The sequence below is a fragment of the Cygnus atratus genome, chromosome 4, assembly GCF_013377495.2.
Source record: "Cygnus atratus isolate AKBS03 ecotype Queensland, Australia chromosome 4, CAtr_DNAZoo_HiC_assembly, whole genome shotgun sequence".
Taxonomy (NCBI): Eukaryota; Metazoa; Chordata; class Aves; order Anseriformes; family Anatidae; genus Cygnus; species Cygnus atratus.
In genome coordinates, this window is record NC_066365.1 from 22711 (window position 1) to 47407 (window position 24697).

General features: G+C 43.2%; 2 protein-coding genes across 2 annotated transcripts in view; one reads left to right on the forward strand and one right to left on the reverse strand.

The window, feature by feature from the left end:
- Nucleotides 1-4576: 4576 nt before the first annotated feature.
- PPM1K (protein phosphatase, Mg2+/Mn2+ dependent 1K) lies at nt 4577-20297 on the forward strand. Its single transcript, XM_035539539.2, has 7 exons — nt 4577-4874; nt 7299-7803; nt 8372-8472; nt 15688-15853; nt 16375-16519; nt 17510-17644; nt 18263-20297. The coding sequence occupies exons 2-7, from the start codon at nt 7367-7369 to the stop codon at nt 18392-18394; spliced, it is 1116 nt and encodes a 371-aa protein (XP_035395432.1). The 5' UTR covers nt 4577-4874; nt 7299-7366; the 3' UTR covers nt 18395-20297.
- WDFY3 (WD repeat and FYVE domain containing 3) overlaps nt 19705-24697 on the reverse strand; it is a 183338-nt gene continuing 178345 nt past the window's right edge. The window contains exon 68 of the mRNA XM_050710491.1: nt 19705-19839. The gene's annotated coding sequence lies outside the window, so the exon portion shown is untranslated. The remainder of the gene's footprint in view (nt 19840-24697) is intronic.

The window sequence follows — 24697 nt, forward strand, 5'->3', positions numbered from 1 at the left end:
AGTAAGCACAGCATGACACCATCTCACTGTGTAACCGAGGTACCTACATTCCCTGAAGGAAACCAAGCCAAATGTTATTTCTTTCCTCTCAGTATTCTCTCGTTATGTCAACTCCATGGGCTTTTTCCTTCAAACACTGGCCATATCTTCACCGGTTTGTCTGCAGTGAAGGGATTAGGTGAAAAAGCAGAAACACGGTCAACTTACTGGTGAGACAAGGGGATGGAGTTTTACTAATTTCAGCTCCCTTGCATCAGTAGGGAATTTGGACCTGAGACTCAACACACATGTGAAAATTAAACTCACTTTTCTGAAAATGTTTCCATAGTCTTGGTGATGTGACCCAGCCCTTCCCATGTATTTCTACCTTCAGAACATTGTCAGGAATTAATTTGCCCATGAACAAGCAGTGTTATTTAGTACCACAATTACCACAACACCTTGAAGGCCTGGAAGACCATTGTATTGGGCACCATGCAGGGAGCAATGCTGAATCCATCACCAGCTTGCTCGTGGCTCACTGACGCCCATTAGATTGAGAGCAGTTTATTCTTTCTGTCACAATTTCCCAGGTGAAACTATTCCTTTCTAACAGGAAGGGTTGTCCAGCCAGCCGCAGCAGGCTGGAGTAGTTGTGCCTCGGTGGGTACCAGGGCACAAATGCCGGCACAATGGCCTGTCAGAGCAGTCGAGGGCTGCTGTGTCTGAGTTTCTTCTGTTCGTGAAGAGAACGGACATCTGGCAAGGCAGACACCTTCACACTTGCGCAAGGCTTCATGCTAGCTACACATGATGCTGCGAACGCATGGGATTACGTGAGCCCAGCCTTACACTGCTCATGGACTGGCACTTCCCCTCGTGAGCTAGCCCAGCCTCTGCTGCCCGACGCTGCATCACAGCCCTTTGTGAGATCGCCCTCAAAACCCACCCACTGGCACTTCAAGTCCCCTTGCCATGTCATGACCTGCAAGGTTACATGGCCTGTGGGTACATAAAGATCATGACAGCGGGTTCATAGGAGTCTGTAATGCACAAGGATGCAGATGTTTTATTTCTTAAATGCCTTTATTACAATTACTACAAATTACTATTAGTAAAGCAAGTATACTTACTATTAAAACTACAGGTGTACATCAAGTTACTCCAAGGTACTACCAGAAGGCAAATATGTATTTCAATAGTAGCAACAAGTATATATTTTAGTATTACAGGTTACCACAAAACTACTATTAGTAAAGCAACAAACACAATTACTCACATATACGCACATATTTATATATCTCAACATAGTACTGGTAGGGCACTCACCAAACCAATCCCAACGGTGGGGCCAGTTGATAACAGTCTCTCTTAAGTCTAACTTTACAGATGGTCTGCTCCACCAAGTCTCGAGTCTGACAGGCACCCCCAACAAGCATCCCAGTCTTGTCTAGATCTCATTAAAGAGTTCATGCACATGGAGGTGGTTTTGTTTGTTTTGTTTTGTTTGTTTTTGGGAGGGGAGGAGGGGGCGAGGCTCCATGTTGTGTAGAAAGCAAGTACTTTTTATAACACAGGGGGCATAGGACACCACTACCCAGAATTTTTAGGTACCTCAGCTGCATTTCAGAGATGCCATGTTGCACTTTTCAAGGATGCTGCTGGTTCCCAGGCCAGGCTTTCCATGCTATCAGACATCTCTGTCAGTGTTTTAGCAGACTATTTCTGTATTTTTCCCATTATAACAAGGTCACCTTTAAAGCTGCTCCCCATCCAGCCCCCACTTTGCAGATGAGAAGCAAAGATAAAGCTGTTTTCAAGACACTAGCAATTAAAGCAAGGACTTGGTGACAGCCCTGCATTACCTCACCGATGATGGAGCTTTAGGTTCACTGATTCGTACCTCTGATAGCGTGGAAAATGAGCTTATTAGTTGCAATTCAGCTGACAAAACAATCAGTTTATGCATCTTACCTTAATCAGAAAACAACTGCAATTACAAATAAATATTCTCTCAGAGGTAGACCCAGTTCTGGCTGTTATCGGCATCGTTCCTCCACTGTGCACGCAGCTGCTGGTCCCTGTTGTCCATGCCATTCCCAGGGACTAGCATCTGATTCATGCACAAAATTGATCCTGATTTTTTTTTTCTTTTTTTTTTTAATAGCAGAAGATAGCAACAGCACACAGTATACAAGTGCAGAATCACAGCAATAACTCGGCACTCCAAATTCCCAGTTATTTTAACAGGCTCACTACAGAAGGTAAATGTCAGAGGTTTTCTGCGACATTTTTTATTTTTGCAAACACATATTTGAACTTGAATCTTGTCTCAGGTTTTGGCTAAAAGAAGAGACATAGGTTTATAATGCTGCATGTCCATTATCACATTATTTGCTCTTTGGATGAAGCAGGAGCCCTTTACATAATACCAGGCAGTGGCTGTATTAACAATGACTAAGCAAATATGAGAACACCATCAACAGAAAGTAAAAACTGCTATTAGGTACAGTAAGGACTGGGTAACACATGAGGTGATATCTGCACAAGTCCGCCTTCCAAGCCACACATACTGAGGACCAACAACAACCACTGTCAAAAAGCGCACACTCTCTTTTTTCCGTGTGAGTGCTAGAGAAGTCTTTTTCTTGAGACTTAAAGTAAATCATTGTCAAGCAAGAAGCTATTCTTACCACTACTGACAACAGGCTTACCTATAGACATACATTATCAGAATGCTCTAAATTCCTTAAGGATGCTTGTTGGGAACTACCTCACTTTACCACCCATCAGAGCAGCCCAGCTCTGAAGGTCGACACCTGTGGGCTATTTCAGACATAGCAACTCTCAGAGACATGGGTGCTTGCACTCCCTCTTCTCCCCTCTTGAATACTTGATCCAATTTTAGCTCAGGCCAGAAGCCAGAGAAGCTGCCTCTCTCTCAAAGCAACCCTCTGATTTTATTTTCTTTAGGCATCTACTGGTAGGACATGCAGAAACAATGCAGAAAGCCAGACCTCCTGCGAGCCAGGGCAGAGTGAAGGAAGTCCCCATGACAAGCACCATACTCGCAGAGGCCATGGCAGGCAGCTTTCACGAATTTTGCTAGGTCTGCCTCTCAACGCTTTCAGAGAGAGGCCTCACACAGAAGCTTTACAGCAATCAACTGGTCAGGTAACAGAGAGGTGTTGTCAGGAGAAAGTTACTCCTGTGTCTGCAGCAGCAAGAACAAGCTTGGACCTTGCAGCCAGGTGCAGGGAGGGAGCGGTCTAACCCCAAGATGCCAGTGTGACCTGGGCTTCCAGTCAGGCTCGCAGCCAGATGGTGTCAAATGCTAGGGGAACGCCCTCGCTGTGAAGTGTTTTTCACCTGAATAACATTCCTTTTAAGATCCTCAAGTCCGTTCTGCTGAAGTGGACTTAAATCCCAGATGTCCATGGCAAATAGGAACAGCAATCTAAACCAGAAAAAATAAATAACTGTAAAGCAGCGGAGTAGGGCTGAAGTGGTGCTTCTTTGCATTAATGACTCTGCAAATGATTCTCCACCAGTAACCCCACTCAGAACTTTATATTCCTGCTGATCCTAAACATTCAGTAGGAGAGTGGAGGGTAAGATATCCAATGCCCAGATGCCACAGGTCAAGGACCAGAAAGGAATAAAAGCTGTGCTCAGTTAAGAGCCACACTTGATAGCTCTATAAAAGCAACTGCCATTTACAATCACTTTCTTTCCCTTTGAGCTGGGGCGCATTGGAGCCTGAGGAAGAAAAAAGCCCCGCACCCCACTGCAGTGGCAAGCATGGCAGGTAACAGCAAGCTTCCTGTGTGCCCACAGCTGCGGGACAGCAAGGCACTGTGTGCAAGCCAAGCAGTGTGGCTTTTCAACGTGCATGCCTCATGCCATGAAACTGATCCACATACAGCACTATTTTCAAGCACTGCAGCCCCTAACTTCTAATGCTTCACAAGTGTACCAAGTTGCAGGGCAAATTCAGCTTACACCACTCACACGCTATGAATGGAGAATGCCAAAAGCAGAATGCAAGCAGCTAGGAGGATCCTATCCTAACTTGCTTTATCCTGTAGGTAAGAATAGGGCAGAAAAGCACAGCAATAATCTACTTCGGTTTCCAAATAAGCTGCCTGAAAAATCAAAAGCCATTTAAAGTTTCAAGTAGGCAAAACAACCATTTGCTTACTAGTGATCTTTTCAGAAAAGATGGGATTACTACGTACAGAAACGTGACCTTTGCTTTAATAAACTGCTGTCTAAATCGTGTTTTTTAATCTGACCTTCCCAGAACCTATATGGTGTTTAGACGTAGGATTTTATTTCTGAGCTTTACCAGAACAGAAGCAAGCTGTCCAAGATGGACGGAGGCGAGTCCTACGGTGGCTGATGCGCAGCTGACGCGTCTTCCCCTAGGAAGGAAAACCGTGTTAGAGGACAGCACTGAGAGCAGACCGCAGCCTGGGCGCCTGCTGAAGCTGTAGCACCACCATCCCGGCCCAGCACGCCTTCCTTCTGCATTAGCAGCACGCCAGGGATGCCACACCCCCTGCAGGAACACAGCGTACTGGAGTGAGAGCCAGGCACTCAAAGGACACCAAAACGACACGCTTTCTCCCTTCCCGTCCTTCTTCTATTCGGGTCTCCTTCAGCTGCTCACAGCCCTGCCTGGGCCGGGCGCCCGGCGCTGACACAGGCGGGGTGTGGGCGGTGGGGGGGCTCGGCCACAGCTGCCGCTGCCATTGGGGCCGGCGAGGGGCCGGGCTGCTCGGCCCGGCGGCCTCGGGGAAGACGGCCGGGAGCAGCACCCTGCGTCCTGAGGTGTCTGGCGGAGGCGTTGCTCGTTGCCGCCGGCTGCCGGGCACGGGAGGAGGAGGAGAGCGGTGAGGCGCGGCTCGGTGGGGGGCGGCAGGGGAAGCTCACCTTGTTCAGCCGCTTGGGCGTGTTGAGGGGTTCGCGTTCTGGTTTGCACGTATTCAGTTCAGCGGGGAGCCAGGCATGCATTCTTTCTTCTTGGCTTGCGGTGGTTCCCCCCCCCTCGGTATGGAGACTTTCCATCTGCCGTGAAGCGGCCACCCTGCCAAGGGGGCACCATACAGTTTGAACTATGGCTTAATCATTAACTGCAATTACTGCATGTTCTTAGCTACCTATAATGACTATTTTTGTAGGTTAAATAGGTGCAGACTATCAGGATCAGATGGAGCATCTACAGCCCTCCCACATGCACTTGGACTGTAGCACCAGCGCTGCCTTTCACAATGCTTTCATCTTGTTTGTCCCTGATAGGCTTGCTCAGTGTTTGGCAGCCTATCCGCTAGGAAAGTACAGACTGTGCTCCGTCCAGCTGAAAGCCTAACTATTTACATCATGGCAGTTATGGCTCGGTTTCCTATTCCTTGCTTGCAGAGACAGTTGAAAAGCCAAACAGCCATTGCTGTTTGTACTTGCCTAGAGAAAAAGGGCTTCTGAGAGATCTGTTTGATGGAAACAAATACATTAATCAGCTCCATATTTTGGAATAATCTTCCAATTCATGCTGTGGATGCTGGGAAGTCTAAATATAGCTAGCTTTTCACGTTCTCCTTTCAGGCTGACAGAAGTGAATCTGATCGTGGGTTTCCTAAGTTGGCAGGCCTTGAATTTTGTCGTACTATGCTTCACCATAGGATGTTAACATACTGTTGCTGTGAGTCAAGGGCAGCAGAAAAGAAAAAGTCAAGAAAGTAAATCAGTTATTAAGCACCCACGAGTATAGTGAAATAAGGGTGAGATATTGCAGACATCCAGGAATAAAACGGAAGATCACTCAAAATTTGACATTGGTCAGTTGCACTCAGCTGGTAGCCAGGGCCAATTTAATCTGTTACAATAATATTGATTCCCAGCTTGTCTGATATTTATTGAGTGAACTGTTATGCTGTAAGTGATGAGTAAACACATATTTCCTCACATAAAGAAGTGTATTCAAGATAAACCAAGAGGCATCCAGAACTATATGCTTTGAGCTGTGAATGACAGGTTTACTGTAGGCCTGCAGAAAGCTCACGTCACAGCCATCTTCTAATAAAGCAACTGCTTACAAACCTACCTTTGACTGAACATTTCTGCAAGCACATACATTTTGTGCAGCGTTTAAAAAAATAGTTTAAACCGCTATTTCAAAACCACAGCTGCAATTGCGATTGCTGTCTGGAATACAACAGCAGGCTGCTCCAGCCCTGAATAACTGTTTCTGGGGTACATGTATTGCTTTGCTGCTGGATTACATCAGATATTTGTGCCACTTGATGCATTGGCATTCATCACAAGCCTGTTTATTTTTAATCCCTTAATTACAGTATAGAACATCTTTCACTTGCAATTCTGCTCTCGGCAACTACCCAACACACCCACAAACATCTAGCAATAACAAGAGCAATTCCTTGCTGAAAACCTAGCACGCTTAGTTTCAGGGATCTGGTGGTCCAGTTCAAACTTATCTGGTGCAACAACATGGACTTATTACCAAATGCACCCCAGCTTGACTTTCATCATGTTAAGCATTATTCTGCAAATGGTTAAATAAGCTGATCTCTGTATTTTTCAGCATCCTAGATGAATAAGCATTAATCAGTTTTTAGCTGTGGTGAGCCAGCTGGTGTGTTTAATACAGCTGGACCAGAAAAGACATCCAAAAAAAAGTCAGTGGAAGAACTTGGTCTCCTTGTTACCCAAGGGATCCCATTTCAGGGTTGGGTCTAAGTAGAGAACATCAGGCCAGACAGAACAGCTCAAAGCTGCATGGGCTCCACTTTGTGACGTTCAAGTGAGTAATTGTGCGTGTCTATGGATACACTCTTAGTGGTTGTTCCTGGCCTGAAAAAAAAATGAAAATCACAATTCACTTCCCAAGTCTGTTTTGACAAGTAAAATGCAAGTACTAATGAAATGAGACAGAACGGAATGTCATGTCTCTTATGCAGGAAGTCAGCTCTTGGAACAAAGTCATTATCACTCTCACTAGCTCCATCACAACCCTAGCTACCTCTGAAAATACAGGCTATTGTGATGGAGGTGGCTAGTGGAGATTCCTTACCTCGATTTATCTGCAGCATTCCTCATTAGAACTGTAGATGTTGTTGGCTGATCTGTGTAGGATTGTTTCTCGATGAGTCATGCAGATTGTTCTGTAGTCTCTTCTAGGCAGTGCTAGTGCAATGCATGATTAGCGGCCTCTGACTGTGAAATTGTTTCCTGAATGATGTAACTGAAAATCCCCCTTCCTGTGCTGCTTCCTTCTTGATGGATTCTCTCTTTGTTCTTAGACATTCCAGCCGCTGTCTTTTATTGCTGAACGTTTGTTCGTTCCTACGATTCTCTGTGAAGACAAGTTATGTCAACAGCTGCTTTAATCCATTTGGTAAGAAACAGAGGGTATCAAGTACGGAGAGCCCTGCTGACGTCCCGCCTCTTGCAAGACGAGAAGCGTCCAACAGTTGAGTGCTACAGTTCCACCTCTGAACGCCGTGCGTCCCGCTTCGATCCAGATGGGAGTGGGCGACCCGCCACATGGGACACCTTTGGCATCTGGGACAATCGCATTGATGAACCTATTCTCCTCCCACCAAGCATAAAGTATGGGACGCCAATTCCCAAAGTCAGCCTGAGCAACGTGGGCTGTGCTAGCCATATTGGCAAGCGGAAGGAAAACGAAGACCGCTTTGATTATGCTCAGCTGACAGAGGATGTCCTGTACTTTGCAGTTTACGATGGACATGGCGGTGTGGCGGCAGCAGACTTCTGTGCTAAGAACATGGAAAAATATATCAAGTAAGTGTGGGTCGTGTGAACATGTGGCAAATGACTTACCGTAGAGCTTCCTTCTTTAGGGCCAAAAGGGAACTGTGGGTGATACACTGCCGCTAGTCATCCTTGGTTATACAGCCAGTTAGTCCGAAAGGGGCTGCAGGAACACCGGATAGTGAACACTCCCCTTAACAACAGACATGGCATCGAGTACTTCTCTGTGCACTCCCTGCCCCATGGAACAAGCCTGCAAAGACAAGAAAAGAGAATGTGATTGTACACACCTTCCAGGAAAGGGCTGGAAACACAGTGCATGTGAATTGTCCCTTGTCAGGTGGGGGGCACTGCGATTGCTGACCTACACGGCTTGTTGATGCTCCTCTGGAGCTCCGTGTCACATGCGTGGGTGTTGGAAGAAGCACTCGATCTATTTACAAAATTACAAGATGGTTCTTCCAGCGTAAGTCGTTAATAAAACAGTATTACCTTTTCAGTGTAATCCAGCATTAATCAGGGAGGAAATAAGTCTACAGAAGAGATTGGTTAAGGTGAATATTTCTCATAAAAAAGTTTATTTTTTTTTTGTTTCCAGAGAATTTCTTGCTCAGGAGGAAAACTTGGAAAACGTTTTGAACAATGCTTTTCTAGAGATAAACAATGCATATGAAAGGCATGCTCATCTGTCTGCTGACGGTAGGTAAAAAATATTCTCTTATAGGTGTGGGGAAAGAGGATTTTCTTACCTGCTCAATAGTTTTGTACTAAGACATCCTGAAAACCTCTTGAAAACAGTTTTATTTAACATAGCTTTTTGCTCTATTCACTTACTGCAAATGAAACAATTATGCTTTACCTGCCTAAAAATGAACAAGCTATAAGAAGTCTAGGTCAAATTTACTGGGGAAGTTATTAGTCTGAGTTTCGGTATAATCTTCATTAAATTTTTGTTACTATGATTCTGTCCAGAAAAGCATTTCTCAAGTTAGCAAGGAGTGATTTAAATTAGCAAGCAATATAACTTTCCTGGGTGATAATTTTTTTTCATATATTTTTTTTCCCCTGTTGAAGAGCTGTTATTCCCTTGAGTTGAAAGGAACGCTGTCAAAAGTTCCCCTTTCTGACTTGGCCGTTGCAGTCAAGGAGGAATGTAAGCCACAATTAATACAACCAGTACTGCTTCTGCACAGAGAGAATCAACAGAGTAGCTGAGTATGAAAGGGAAAACAGCAGTCAAGAGGAAAACAAGGTTGGCTGTGGTAAAGCCAGCACTAGCCCTTTTAGATTTCTTATTCCTGGCTGTTCACCAAGTTCGCCTGTATACGCCTAGAGACTATACACATCTGAAGTTCCAGTTAAAGCTCCTGGGGTTTATCGGGAGTAATTTGGGAAGGTCGTTGTCCCATTTCTGTCACAGGAGTTTCCTCTAAAATAAAATACTATTTCAAGAGTTAGTTTGCCCACTGTGTAAAAAAAAAAAAAAACAAACATCCAAACCAACCAACCAAAAACCAACAACAACAACAAAGTGTCGCAGAGAGCTGCTGCAGATGCTGGTGATACAGCAGGTGGTTCTACAGGAGCATAAATGGGAAAAGTTTTCTGTCCAAGAAAGACATTAAATCAACAAGTCCTTTAGGGACTGAAGTTATACCATGTTTTTGGGCTACTTCTTTAAGAAATCAGTGAAAACATTCTATTATTGGAGTGGTTTCCTGCACTTAAAGTTCTACACAGACCTATGTAGACCTAAACAATTACTGGCAGGGCAGGAAGGCTGGCTGTTGCAGCACTGTGAGGGAAGTACCCCCTTCCTCTTACCTGATGCAGGCTAACGTACCAGGAAAAGAAGTCTCAGGTTCTGAAACGCAGCCCTTAAAAAGGGCAGAATTTCATCTGTCAAGTTATTTTCTCCATTATATTCTATTTTATAGTCAAGACAACCTCTATTATTAAAAAAAAAATGTGGTAAAGAATCCCAAATGATTTTGACCTATTAAGTCAGCTTTCACAGAGCTAATGAGAGGCTTATCAGTAGAGCCAATAAGCTTTTGCATCCAAGAGTTTCCTTGCAAATACATTATATTAGAAGCCCATTTTCAAGAAAACATCTGAATACAAGCTAATGTGCTTCACTGGATCGGGACTTTTTGTTTTTAGTAACATGGTAATTAGTTTTATTTGTACTCCACCCCGGCCCTTTGTTATTAAGACAGCTCTTGGTTTTCCTCATTTCTGTGACCATTGTCAAGTTTCAGAGCAACTCCTTGACAAGGATGTTTGGCAACCATACTGAGTATACTATACTTTGTTGTTCTGAACACAGTTTCTGATTATAGCATTTTGTATTTGAGACTTGAAGAACTGAACAATGAAAATATTTGACAAACAAGTTGTGCAGCAAACCGAGCATTTTGGAACTACTTGTTGCATTTTATCATACCATTTAACTCACTGAGTAGGGCCCCTTACTGAAACAACGCAAATGCCAGCAAATTTATGTAACAGCTATCAAGACACCAAACAAACCCTCTTTATTAAAAAAAGTTTGAGGTCCAAAAATATAAAGGGGAAAAGCAATCATTTAACATCCGCTGTGGCCATGTTCTGCGAAGTACTCAGCATTTCTTAGGTAGACTGAATGCCTGCATGCTCTCACAGGAGCCAGCAGGATCTGGAAGTGCCCAGTGCTCTCAGATGGTTGCCCAGCTGGAAATCAAGCTATAAGGGAAAGAGTGGAGCAGCACTGTGCACAGACAAGTGCAGATTTCTGAACAAGGCATGCTTTTTGTTTATCTTCATAAAAAGTTCAATACTCTGATGACTATTTGGTGCTTATGTTTTTGTTGCTGCTTCTGTTTTTAAAGTTACATGAGATTCAATGCTTTGCATGTATCCTTGTTAGAAGACTAATTCCAAACTGATTCAGTTTGCTGGCAAAAATTCTGAATAACTGTGGCTATTCTAGAAGTGATATTCAAGAGCATTGCCCAAGTTTTTTGAAAATGGTGGTTGGTTGCATAACACCAGGTATCTGGGATACGCTGGATGCTCGTCAAGACTGACCTCTTTTTGAATCTCTGCCAGAGCTCATCAAGTGCAAAAAATAGCTTAGTCTTGTTCCCATTGATAAGCCTGCGAGGGTTCGTACACTCCTTTTGCGAGGGTTCGTACACTCCTTTTCACTGCATCTGTGAAAGATACAGCACATGGTCATGATCTTTACTCTGCTTTGAAAACATCTAATGTGTGCCTGGCTGTTTCAAGGACCATGACTCCCAGGACAAACCCCTAGAGCCAAAATTGCATGGATTTTGGCTAGCACAATGTTTATAATAATATTTAGGGGGGAAAAAGAACATATGGTACACATGTAACAGGACTAGAGACGTGCATTATCAGAAAACTTAGCTCTGTCTTCACGAACTGCTGCTTGTAGTTATTTGCAATTATAATTGGAAAATATGTACAATAATACTTTCTTGGAGCTTTCAATAAAAAATACAGGTGTACATATGTGTTCTGATACTGCTGCTGTACCTGGCATGCAGGTTAACTCGTGCAGCTGGACTGCTATACTGACCTGCAGACCCTTCCATTATCCCCTCCAACAGTTTTAGACAAAAGCATAAGGAACTCCCTCTGGCAGATCAATGATAAGCTGTCCCCCACATAAATCATTTCTCATAATTAAGAGCTCAGAGATGTGCCTGAGCCTTGAAACACGGTGTTTGATATCTTATTGGAAACTCCCTTTATTTCACTTCCAGACATTCAAATATATCCAGTCACTGTTAAATCCCTGCTTATCTAACATACAGTACGCAGTAAAGAGAGTTCACAATGAACAAACATATCATTATCCATGGGACAACCACTAACAGAGATGGACAGAGTTTTCTGTTATTTTTGACTGGTAGTAAAAACCTAAACGTAAAAGCTGAATAGCTTTCCTGAGCAGGGACAGAAATAAACAAGTGAATCATGTGCTTAAGGCAATTAGAACATCATTCTGGAGAAATGGGAAACAAACCCTGTACTGGCCTAATACGGTCCTATAAGGTACTGCTACTGCTTCTGTTGACTGCAGGCACAATCCCCCAAGCAAAGAAAACAACAGGCAGGCATGCTTTCCATTGACCTCCACATTCAGTGCATCCAACTCTAATCACATTGCCACTCACTTCTGGAATAGCCATCTTAATAAAACTTAGACAGGTATTATCTGATGTGTCTATATTTGAAAGGCACTCCTGCAACTTAATGTGCTGAGTAAACAGCAAAAGTCTTAAAAATAATTAAATTTAAAAAGTAGTTTTTTTTTTTTAAATTATCATTCAAGCACATGATTATTCTTTCTTTGAATATGTTAACCTGCAACACTGATGAAAAGGGAGAGCTGCAGAAATTTTACTTAAGTATTTTGTAATATCAACAACACAAAGACAGCTTTTTTACCCGAGGGCTCAAACTCTTACCTAATCAAGGTAGAAGATGCAAATTACAATATTACAGGGGTATTTCTCTGCATTTTGGCCAAAGGTCAGAATGAGTCATTCAGCGCCCTTCATTAAAATGGCTCCATTTCAGTTGGCACTGGTTTGAACTCTCCATTTTTGTTTGATATTTATTTTAATTAGAAAACTACCTTGAGAAAACAGATTGGGCCATATTTTATTCTGAAAATTTTCTATAGAGTGGCTGCTGTTATCATACATGAGACAGCTACATCTCAAACCAATGTATTTGTTTGGTTGACTTTGTGATTGGTTACTTACCAACATCCCCCCCCGCCAAAAAAAAAAAAAAGTAGCTTTTATTTGGACTCAAGAACAACTGGTTTTGTCACACAGTTTTAGTGACAAAGCAAGAATGGCGGCAATTCCCGTCCCTAGACAAAATGTATGTGTAAGTCTCAAATACGGCCAAACTGGACTTCACACAGCTCATCAGGACTTCCTGTATACCCTGCAAAAGACAGCTGTGGGTAAACCCAAAGTGACTCCCCTCCCCTGTTTTGCAGCCCTTATTCTTTCATCTCCAGTGTTGCAGGTTTATTTTGTTTGAACAAAGTCCCTGGGTCAATTTCCTATTTGCCTCTGTGTACATGTTATTTGTGGCAGACACTGTACCTGGTCAGCAGCTCTAGAACTGGAGGCCCTGGACACTATATGCTGGGCTTCAGTGGAAAGAGAGATCTGCTTAATTTTGTCCCAGGTGAAGGAGTCTGGCGGTTCCTAGCCTGGACTACTGGAAGGTTCACACATCCTCTTTGTCACATTAGTTGAGATGACTTGCAGTAAAAAATGTCCAGTGAGTGTTAAGAACCTATTGAAAAATCTTAGTTTTATAGCGATATTGTTAGGTAAACAAGATGAACTCTTTAATTTTAAAAACCAGTAGACATGCTGATGCAATATATTTTTGTGTTATTAAATAACCTAGCAGTAGTCATAGTAAAGCATTAGAAACATTACCCCATCCTCACTCTTTTGTTTTGGAAATGTGCAAGAGATCACATAATCCTTTTAGTCTAATTATTAGATCCACATTCTTCCAACCTTACTCAGACCATGAATCGGTCCCAGACAAGTGAGCACGAGTGGCATTTATTTTTCTCGAAGAGCCATTTAACTCATACGCATTTCTAAGGAACGAGTCTCTATGACCATTACTGCAGTTCTGTATGGTATCTTCGATGGCTCTCAAGTACCATCCCTCTGCTTCCTGATAGCAGCTCTTTTGGCTTTGATAGTTGGCACTGTAAAGATGCAGATTCACCTGAATGACCAAATGTTTGCAGTCAATCATGAATGAATGACTACGGATGGTAACCTTTTCTGATACCATATGTGTTTGTCAGCATAGTTCCAAAACAAGCAATGAGATGGGAGACTAGCAGCATTAATTTTGATGTCTATATAAAATCTATTTTCTGTGAAATAAACAAGGTCGTTTAACGTAGGTTCTTCATGTCACTTCTTTTAGCTGTTGGCTAAAACAGGTATTTTACTGGCTCTACTAAAATTTCTGATGACACTGCTACTTGTTATTACCTTATTTTCATAACATGTCTCAAAGTGAGCCTGTACCAGACTAGTCCTTGCTTCCAATTAGAAGCAAGATGTCAGTGCTGACCTGCATACTCAGAGGCTACAGGCATCTACATGGTTTTGAATACAGTATTCCACATCGCAACTGTAACGTAGTCCAAGATGTGTCCTATACTACCATGGTGGATGTTTCCCATCGACTTGTTGCTTAAGTTGGTTAACCAAGCCATCGCAGCAGTAATAATACCTGTTTTAAATAATAACCCAAGCTTAGTTTAGTTGGTTTTGAGAGGTTGTTTTGTTTCACAAGCTCTCTGGTTTCACCGTACAACAAGGCTCCATGCATCTCTCAGGGCCTTGTACAGTCCTGTCTCAGGTCCATGCCACCACCCTGGGGGCCAGTGCTGCAGGGCCAGGGACAGGAGGAGTGCATGTGGTTGCTGCTGAGTTCTACAGAAGCAGTGGTGGGAACACCTTCAACCATTACTCATGTGAAAGTAGGAATATAAACTGGGGATTTTCATTCCTAAATTAACACAAAAGTTCTCTGTGCAATGGGCTAGCTTTTAAAACCAATTTCTAGAAAACCCCAGACTGCAATAGGCCTACAGAGGACTTTCCAAAGGGATCTGCATTGGCTGTGAATTTGTAGCAATTGCTGTTCCCAGCCAGGTGTTTTACTTGAAGAGCTCAAATCAGCAGGACGTAGTGTTTTCCAGGCAGCTCTCCCTAGCCAGTGTTGCATGTGATACTAGCTGCAAAGGTGCACTTCCCTTCAAAAAATATCGAAGTCCAAAATGAGAGCTAGGCAGTTCTTTTGGCATTTCCTTCACCACAGATAAAACCTCACATCTATTCTGAAATTAGGCAGACTGGTATTTTCTTGTTTAAGCATGTTCCCTCCCACATCCCCACCCCTGAATTTTTTTTAGAAGTTGCAACAAGAAGGTTTGCATTCAACAGTTAATCCAACCAGGTCTCTAAACACAGATAAGATCACTCCCTTGCCCTATCAGAAGAGGAAGACAGTAGCTAGAGCTCTGGCTTGCCCTCTAGGCAGCAAAAATCCAAGTAATCCCACCTGTGCTGAGGGTAGATTGCCCAGAGGCAATCACCACTGCCAGGTGACCACACTTGTTTCCAATGTAAGGAAAGCAGAATCCAGCTCTGCCTTAGCACTGCGACCTCTGACAAATCTGTGTGGTCTGAAGAGAGCTGAGTCCCTTTCTCAAAAAAGCCAGTGCCTGCTGGCTGAACCCTTTGTCTCCTGTCAAACCTGGGGTAACTAGAAGTAGATTATTAATTCTGACAGCAACTGGAGAACCCTACAGACTGCAGTAAGGGAATGATCTGGAGGTTCTCTTCTGTTGAACAACATGCAGCTACAATCACAATTACTCAGTTGCCCACTTCACCACCTGGCAGAAGGAGAGAACTGTCAGCTTTATGGTGGGCTACCCATGCAGTCACTGTGCCCAGGGATAAAGACAATAATCCTGTATCTTGAGAAGAACCAGTGGAAAGTAAAATCGATTTGCTACAGGCTGAAAAGAAGCCTCTGCATCTTATACTGCTTTTACTCCACTAGACCTCTTTACATGGAGCCATGTTGTTGCACAGAAATACTTATCTTTTCCACTTCCTCTCTCTCTCCCCTACCTAAGTCCTATATGCATGTTTACTCACTATATTTTTAATAGATATATAGCTTTAGTTTAAACATAAAAGCAGTTACTTACTGGTAACGTAGAGCACAAGTCTTTGGTTTAACCAATTGGCACTGTTACTGTCTTGTAAATGCTCCCATGCTTTAAGGCAGTGTTAAAACCCCTGTCTCTCTCTGATATGATATTTGTAGCAACTTTGATGAACTCTGGGACCACTGCGACAGTGGCCCTGCTCCAGGATGGTATTCAGTTGGTTGTGGCAAGTGTGGGAGACAGCCGTGCCCTACTGTGTCGAAAAGGAAAGGCTATGAAACTCACTATTGACCATACGCCAGAAAGGAAGGAGGAGAAGGAAAGGTACCTGGTGGCTGATATTGTGGCTTCTTGGGGAAGGGCTTCGGTCAGTCTGTGCTGCTGCCAGGTTGGACCTGGGAAAAAGACTGGAGATGAACATAACACTCCAAGCTAAAGAAAAAGTGGCACAGCCTCTATTACGTCATTTGCTTCCATTTAGGGGACTGGGGATTTGTAAAGTCCTATGCGAACAAAAACTGTCACAGCAGTAAGATCAGCATGGCTAGGACTGGGTACCGAGCCATGACCACACAGTTCAAAGACTTGTCCAAGAGTGCCAAGTGAAAGCCAAGACCCGAAGAACGTACTACTGTAGTTATCAGGTCAGGACTCAGCCTTCTCATTCCTTCTGTGGAACCCTTCAAACAGCAAAAAACAACTCTCAATCTCTCCGCTCAGGTCCTCAGTATCCCATCCTGCATGAACAGAGAGTGGCAGAAACTGCAGCTAACAGACAGGGGGAATCAGTAACTCAGTCTGAATCAGTAACTCACATTTGCTTTCTCTTTTGTACCTCTGGACAGGATTAGGAAGTCTGGTGGCTTCGTTGCCTGGAACAGTTTGGGACAACCACACGTGAATGGTAGACTTGCAATGACGCGGAGCATAGGAGATTTGGATCTTAAGAACAGTGGCGTGATAGCCCAGCCAGAAACAAAAAGGGTTCAGGTAAAAGAAGGCCTGGTTAACAAGGACAGCAACATTTGGACTAAGGGGCAACATAGGTATTTAAAGCATGTGGTGGTAACCACTCAGTGTACACAGGTGGAACCAATCTTTGATTTTTTTTTAGTGGTGAAGTAATGCAAGACCCATTCTAATTAAATTATTTCAGATTAACACTTAAAGGCAGAAGACAATCTGGACCCAGTAGTAAATTCAACCAAGAACCAGGTTAACTTCTAAATCCCAGTTATCACAGTATAATATAGGATAAGTGAAGAAAGACCACATGTGATATCCATTACTGAAATACCAAGGTGTCAAATGGTTTGCAGCTTGCAGTCAGATACCTAATTTTGAGGATAATACTGATACAAAGCCGTCACTGAGAACAGCGCAATATGTAGAGGGTTGTACACCTGGGAGGAGAGGAGGAGGGAAGGGCAGTTACATGCATCTTAACATAGCTCTACAATTGTCCAGAAAACAGGTTAACAACCTACCTGGTTAACAACCAGGTATTCAGCACAGTTGCATTCACATTTGCATGAAGAGAAAAACAAGGCTCTCGTCTTAGGTCATATTGTTTCATATTTTTCCCCAATGCCCCTCCTGGGGCCTGAGGAACTTTGTGTTCATTTGCTCCCAGTCCAACACAAAGCACTGGCTTGAGGGGCTTGGGAGATGACCGCAGCACTTAATGTGTCTTCACTGAAATCCTTAGTTTAAGGAAGCATTTTGTTTACTGGGCAATGTATATAGCATTGGTCTTTTGGCCTCAGTGTATCCAGAGGGCTGCTTCTTAGAACAGTTAGTTCTCATGCACAAAGAACAGGCAGAACTCCCACAAAAATTGCTTTGCAACAGAAGGTAAAAAACAAAAACAAATGCAAAAAAAACAACTAAACAAACAAAATCAACCAAAAAAATCAAGGCAACGGTTTTACCTTGCAGCACTCGCTCTACTGTTGTGCATACTTTGTGCCTTTATTTCAGTTGCATCATGCAGATGACAGCTTCCTGGTCCTTACTACAGATGGTATTAACTTCATGGTGAACAGTCAGGAGATCTGTGACTTTATTAATCAGTGCCACGATCCCGCTGAAGCTGCCCATGTTGTTACTGAGCAGGTAATGCCAGGGTTTCTCGAAGCACCAAAGCGCTGCTGCAGAGGTAATGCAGCTGACTGGTGACACAGACTGTGCAGGTGCTCAGTGTGCTCCGGTGGGTCCTTTTCAGCACATGACAAAGACAAAGGCAGAAAACTAAGCCATGAAGAAACGGTTGTTTACTCTCAGTGCACTTGTTGTTTTTTTCTTTTTGTATTTCAAAGAAAAAAACACAACCATGTATTCAACAGTGAATTGAACTATTCTGGCTTACATGGCCAGTAGTCTAGTTGTCTGGCCTTTCCTTCCCAGGGTCTTGCCACATCCTTGCTGGGAACATACGGACATTTCAATTGATGCACTTAGTTCATGAGCCACAGAACTGTGCTGGACAGTAACTGCAGTTTACTGCAGTGCTGAATGTCATCAGCACAGACAGAAATGATCAGTTTCTCACTAGGGTTCTGGATGGTGGCATATCCCATGAAAAGCTCTGAGGTAAACAAGAGCCTGCAGCATTAGAACTGGGAAGAAGCAAGGAAGTGTCAGGTCTCAGAGCATGCTGTCCCATGTGGCGTCAGATACTTGTTTCCCTTTCTAAGCAAGATGATGATGCTGACAACTTGTTTCTTCTCTCAGGCAATGCAATTTGGCACTGAGGACAACAGCACGGTTGTCATAGTGCCTTTTGGAGCATGGGGAAAGTATAAAAACGGCGAGATCAACTTCTCCTTCAGCCGCAGTTTTGCCTCCAGTGGGAGGTGGGCATGAAGTCCTGCCACAGCTATCTTTTCCTGCAATAATCTGGACACAGTGTGCTACAAGAGAGCACCCATCTGTTCATAAGCTGGCTGAATGTCTTGTTCATCTCCCCTGCTGCCAGTGTTAAGGAAGATGCCACCGCTCCCTTAGTGCGTAATGTCCCATTACTGCTTGCAGTTGATTGCATTTTACTATGCTCGTTTATTCAGATCGGCATTGAGGCAGCTATTTCTTTGGGTTTCTATTCCCAGCAGCTCTTCACACCACTTGGTTCACGTAGACAAGTCTCTAGGCCTCCACCTGAGGCTGGAGCTATTGCACATTTGTTTCATACCAACCTGTATTACCTAGGACTCTTAGTTACCTGGCAGCTGTGAAAGTCTGAGACTGAGCCATGTGCCATCTTCTTTGTACATTAATCCACAGGGGAACAAGCGCACAGTTTTCCTAGTGAGACAAAAAGAGGTTTTGTTGTTTTCCTCTGCCATGCAGCCACCCAAAACTCCCTGTGTTTCCAGGAGAAGCAGGTGAAATACAAGGGGGAAGTTTCAGAAGCAATTAGCCTGTGGTTATATTCTGGTGCCAGTGGCATTCAGTGTACCTGAACAACATCCTAAGACAGTGCTGCTTTGCAGGATTTTAGGCTCTCACTGCTGTTATCTGTCATCCTTCAGCTCCCAAGAGACAGAGCAGGCTAGAGCCATGTACTGTTGGACAGAGAGGAACATCTCTCTGTTGGGTCCAAAGCCTGGACCACCTGTGTGCACCATGCAGCAGCCCCTTGCACTGCATTGTCTTTGGTGTGTCAGTGGCTTAACAGAAGCATGTAGGAGGGAAAAAGCAGCACATTTTTTGAATTGCCGAGACTCCGATCAATTTCAATGTCCTTTTATTTTTTTTATGTTCTCCTTTTTTTTCCCCCTAAGAAAAAAGAAACATTTCAAAGAGTTTTCTATTCAAGATTCTTTGGATGTCTAAGAAAGGAGTTTGTTTATTATTTCTTCATAAATATATGAGCATTTTCCTGCCCTCTGCTGAAGTTTTTTTTCAGTTAGTCAGGATGTCCTGGGTCTCCTTATGGTATACAGAGAGATGTAAAATGCTCAAAGCAAGAAAGCTAGAGAAATGAGTGAGCATTTTAATAACGTACTACAGTAATTTTTGTAAGTTTGGGGGTTTTGTTTCTAGTGGGTGTCCAATACTGGGACACCAAAAGGTAGTTTTGTACTTAAAGGAAATGTATCTACTTCCCTTTGTGTTGGGAGTCCGTGTCCAGCAAGGCACCAATGGCCAGAGCCCTGAGCCAGCTCAGCTCGCTGCTGTGACAAGACTGCAGGTGACACGTCAGTGTGTTGGCAGCAGGTGAAGAGTTGTCCCAGCATGCCTCCGTCAGAGCTCGTTCTTCCTCTGCTCCAAATCAGGCGTGCAGTTCCTGTGGCCTCTGAATCACCCTGCTGTAAGAAAATAAGGGCAGAGGAAAATCAGGCTCTTCCCACATTTGCAACAGTAGTTTTTAGCTGTTTCCAACCATGCAATTTTACATACCAAACAAACCAGCCAACCAAAATGAACAGAAGTGAGAGAAACTGCCTGATACTAAACCACGTTACAACAAGGAAAAATATTTCTGAGATGCCTGGTCTGATTCTTGTTTTTGAGTGTGACATAGGCATCTTCATTATTTTTAGCCCTTTCCAGACCCAGGGTTACAGCACTGATAGTCATTCCACATCTTCTCGGCTCTAGCTGCAGGCCTAGGAGCACCCTGCAGAGCTCAGCGTTGTACTGACAGCATTAATTCTCTGTGTTTAGAGAGTATGCTCATTTTGTCCCATTGCTTGGTGTATTATATGGTATATATAGTGTCAATATTTGGTTCATAAGTATAAAGAACTCATGAATCAGTATTTGTAAATCTCTGTTGTATTTGTTGCTGTTGCCCAGGCATCTTGAATGAATGTGTCATTGGTTTACAATTATAATCCCTTCTCTCTCCCCAGAATTGCCCCAGCACTGGGGTTCAGTCTTCACCTGAGATCAACAGGTTTGATCCTGGACTCAGCCTTGTTTACTTGAGGCAAAATGTCACTTTTGATTGAGAACTTCTAGTTCCCAGCCTGTGATAGGTTTGAAAATCGCCACAGCCTTTTGTAGTAAAACCAGCAAGAGGCAGCCTCTCCTGATCCTGAGCACTTGCAGAGAGGAAACACCTACCAGAGGTTTGGAGAGCTGTGCTGGCAATGTGGTTATGACCCATTTGCACTGCAACCTGAACAGCTGACTCCCACTGAGAAACTGACCTGCTGAAATAGCAAGCGCAATAGCTCTCGGCTAAGGGTTAACCACAGCACATAGCCATCTTACTCTGGGCAGAGGAAGGGTTAGAGTCAGCTCTGCAGAGGGAGTTGCTGCAGGGGCAGCTTCGGTGTCAAGTGTCGGACAGGCATGAGCAGCGGCGTAGGGGTTTGGACAAGCCCCATCGACACATTTGGTGTCGAACGCCACTATCCAGACAGAAGATATCAAGGGCGCTGGGGGTGTTTGTGACAAGTACATGTTTTTTTGAGCAGTACTGGATACTTGCCAAACTGAATGCATAGTATCAAATGCAGGCTGGTAATGAGTAACACTGCAAATGAAGAGCAGGTGCTCTGAGGAATGGCCTGGCAGTTAAAATAACTTTCAAGCATTGACCTATATGTAAAATGAAATCATTTTTACACTAACTGGAGATTTGGGGGCATTTTTTGTTTTATCCCTATCTGGTAGAAAAATTCATAGATAACGGAAGTTGTTGTGCTTTTATTTCCTCTAACAGACTGGTTGTCATTCTCAGAGGAAAGATCCATCCGTAACTGCTTCTGTATTATTGAAAGGAAGGGATAAGACAAAGCTTTCCAAAATATGAGGTGATTAGATATTACTGCCTTTATACAACCACAGGAAAACTTTGGCTACAAAGGAATTTTCAGTGTCATCTAGTGCAGCCTCCTGCTCAAAGCAGAGCTAATTTCAGAGTTACATCCTGCTGCGAAGGGGCATCTCCCAACACTGAAACGTAGTGACTGAAAGCGTATGGGAATAAAGATTTTAGCATACAGTGCAATCTACCTGTTGAACCACTAAAACACATTGAAGGTGAAAGCTTACCAGCATGTGAAAAACAACAGGCACTTTGTATAGCTACCAGTGAATTTCACAAATCAATTAGCACATGTATCTAACAGATACTAGCTGTTTTGCTCTACGCAAAAGTTAATGAGCAACTGACAAAAGACTACAAAGATGCATTTCTTATGCACAGGTTATTCCCCGCCTGTTCCCTCTAGTTTTCTGTATCTCATTCTAAAGTAAACAAACTACCAATTAAGATGAAACTCTTTGCCAAGTGGCACAGTAGTCTGCCCATTCCTCTCTCCATTAAGCACAGAGGAGCCTTCACACTGGTTTGTGGGGATTTCTGACTTCATGCTGTGCACTGCCAGACTCTTAAGTGCCAGTCAGAAGCATCATTTTGTACAGACACTCCACTACCAGGATCTTTCTCCTCAACAACAGCCTTGCCTTTTCCTGCAACCATGACAGTAAACTCCCTTAGGATTTAAATGGCAACTGTGCCAAACCTTGTTTTTTTTTCAAAGAAATCAGGCAAAACCTGCAGTGTCCTGGGTGATGGGTTCTTCAGTCATTTGACACTTCTTACTGAAGAGTCATTCAAATAGTCCCATTTACATTTTAGTTTTGGGGTGTTTGGGCACCGATAGCACATAAACTGAGTGGGCTTCGCCAATGCCTTCAGTGGGACTCAGTGTATGGCACTGAAAATCCCTTGCACGGACTATGGAAGTTGGAAGAATAAAGTTGCGTCATGGTAAACACAACTGTCTTGTTATGGTACCAGGGGATCAAATTAGCAGCACCCTGGATAATACCCAGCAAAGGAACCTCTCAGCACAGGGTCCCCCACCAGAGATACGTACTGATCTGCTCTAATGAAGGTGTGCTTCTATTTTTTTTTTCCTCCCTAGTCAGCAGGCCTCCTGCTGCTTACAGCAGCTCTACAAGTGATCAGATTGAAGCCACAAGAACATGCAAAATTATCTTGCCTAGTAGAGGGTTCCTTTTAACCTGAGGGAATAAAAGCTAATTGTCTACAACAAAAAGCTAATTATCTACTGTCTACAACAGTAGTTGCCTATCAAAGGGGTTTATTATTGCAGGATCTACGTGTATCTTAAATTTTGAATGAAATTCAACAGAATCTCAATTTCCTCTCTAGCTCTCTTTCATGTTCAACTGTTGTATCAATGAAAAGAATTATTATTTTTTCTTAAATTGCAAGCTCAACTGAACATTAAAGGTTACCTACTGAGCAAACCACAGCATTTTTTTTCCTGCCTTTTTTGAGCTGGATTCTGAACTCCATGAGATCTATCTAGTAAGCATTATTTTCTTGCCTGAACACTCCTCCTGGAACAGTGCTACTTCTGTGCTACTACAGGTACTGCCGGAGGGTGGGCTGCTGGTATGGAAAGGCAAAAAATGTTGTCCAGCTTGTTACTTGTTTTATTGTGAAGACTTGGAAGGCACAGGAGGCCTGTTGCTGGAGGATTTACTAGGAGAGCTGTTCAGATTGCAACTGGAGTTGCAGCCTGGTCTCTCCACAACCCAGGAAGTGAGGTTTCATGCTTCATGGAGGGAACTTGCTACGGTAGAACCTCATTTGCAGCCACGATAGAGGAGAGCAGGTCTGTCTGGAAGGTGACAGTAGTGCAAGAAATAGAAATGAGGGTGAGCTATAACAGCTTGTTTAATACAGTGCCCTCTTAACGACTAGTCCCGTTTTGTTTGAAAAGCTCAGGGATGGTGAATAACCATGAAACATTGTTTGTGGTTGAGAGTGGGGATGTGAGAGAAATTAGACATTACTGCTTTCTACGTGTTCGGGGAAATGAAAATTCTGAGGAGCTGAGACTCACCACAGGATTCTACACGAATTGGGGTATCAGATGACCTTTTCTGTCTCACCAGGCATATGTGCTGTGGTCAAAGGCATTGGGGTTTCTAACTAAGGCAGTAGCACGAAACAGATAGAAGTTAAACTGATATAATATTAATTTCTGTTAAGTAAGATCACTTATGCATTTATAGGTCCATTGTTCACTTACCCAACCAGATGAACATACATTGTAGCAACTCCCCAGCTTGATTTTGAAGCTGCTGTTCTCAATGCACAAATACCCATTGGAGTTCCCCCTTACCCAGCACGTCAAATGCTTGGGCAGTGGCATGTGTCATAACTTTCTACAGACAAGTACAATTGCAGATGTTCATTTCACAGTTTGCCTTAGGACTGTCTTACTGTCTGTAATTCCTGAGGTTTGATGTTTATGTTTGGTGTAATCATTGTCCATAATTAATCTACTTCTTCATTTTATTGAAATACTAATTTTCCTTCCCCCAACTCCTTCATTATTTGATTTTTTTTTTTTAAACGACATGTGTCTTCAAATTTGTGACTCATATACTCAAATGTACAGTGGGGCAGATAAGGCTGTACTGGAATTATTTAAAGATCTTTTTCAAGCAAGAATTGGCTTCTAGAGTTATATCACCACAAATGTAATTTTCTTTTCCCCACCACACACTGCCAACTATTTGTTTTGTTTTTCAAGCTCTGTTGTGACTGTCATGATAGCCCCAAGCCTTAACCTCTGCCATAAAAAGCTTTTGATAAGCAAGGCTATGCCTACAAAGGCATTCAGCCAGCAACAGCCAGTGCGAAGTACTCATCTCTGTGCTGTCAGCATCCTCTGCCGGCTTTGCTTTGTCAGGGCCACATGTTCTGACTTGCTATTTTTGTCTTACATTTTGCTATATTACAACAACAAGAAATCAAAAAGCCCTCTCTCTTAAAAAAAAAAAAAAAAAGTTTGCACTAAAACATTTCCTTTTGTAAACCTGGAAAGCTAGTTGCTGTGGAGAGCATTTCATCTTGTGACACAGTGGAAACAAACAACTTGGGCCCCCTCCACACAAGAATATCATTTGGCTTCCGCATCAATTCACAACTTTTCAGTTACCCTAAAAGAAATGATAAAAGAGAAAATAACAGCCAAGTGTTTTATCTCATCCACAGAAGTAAGTCTGTGACAACTATTATTTTTAACATTTACTGCTTTTACAGCTGAACTCAAACCTACCTTTACTCTTTTCTCCTTTGAAGGAGCAGCCTCAAGTCATAACACCTTGCTATGGCAGTGCCTGGCTCTTCTTTTTAGGACTAATGAGAGTCTTTTTCTCATCCTTTGT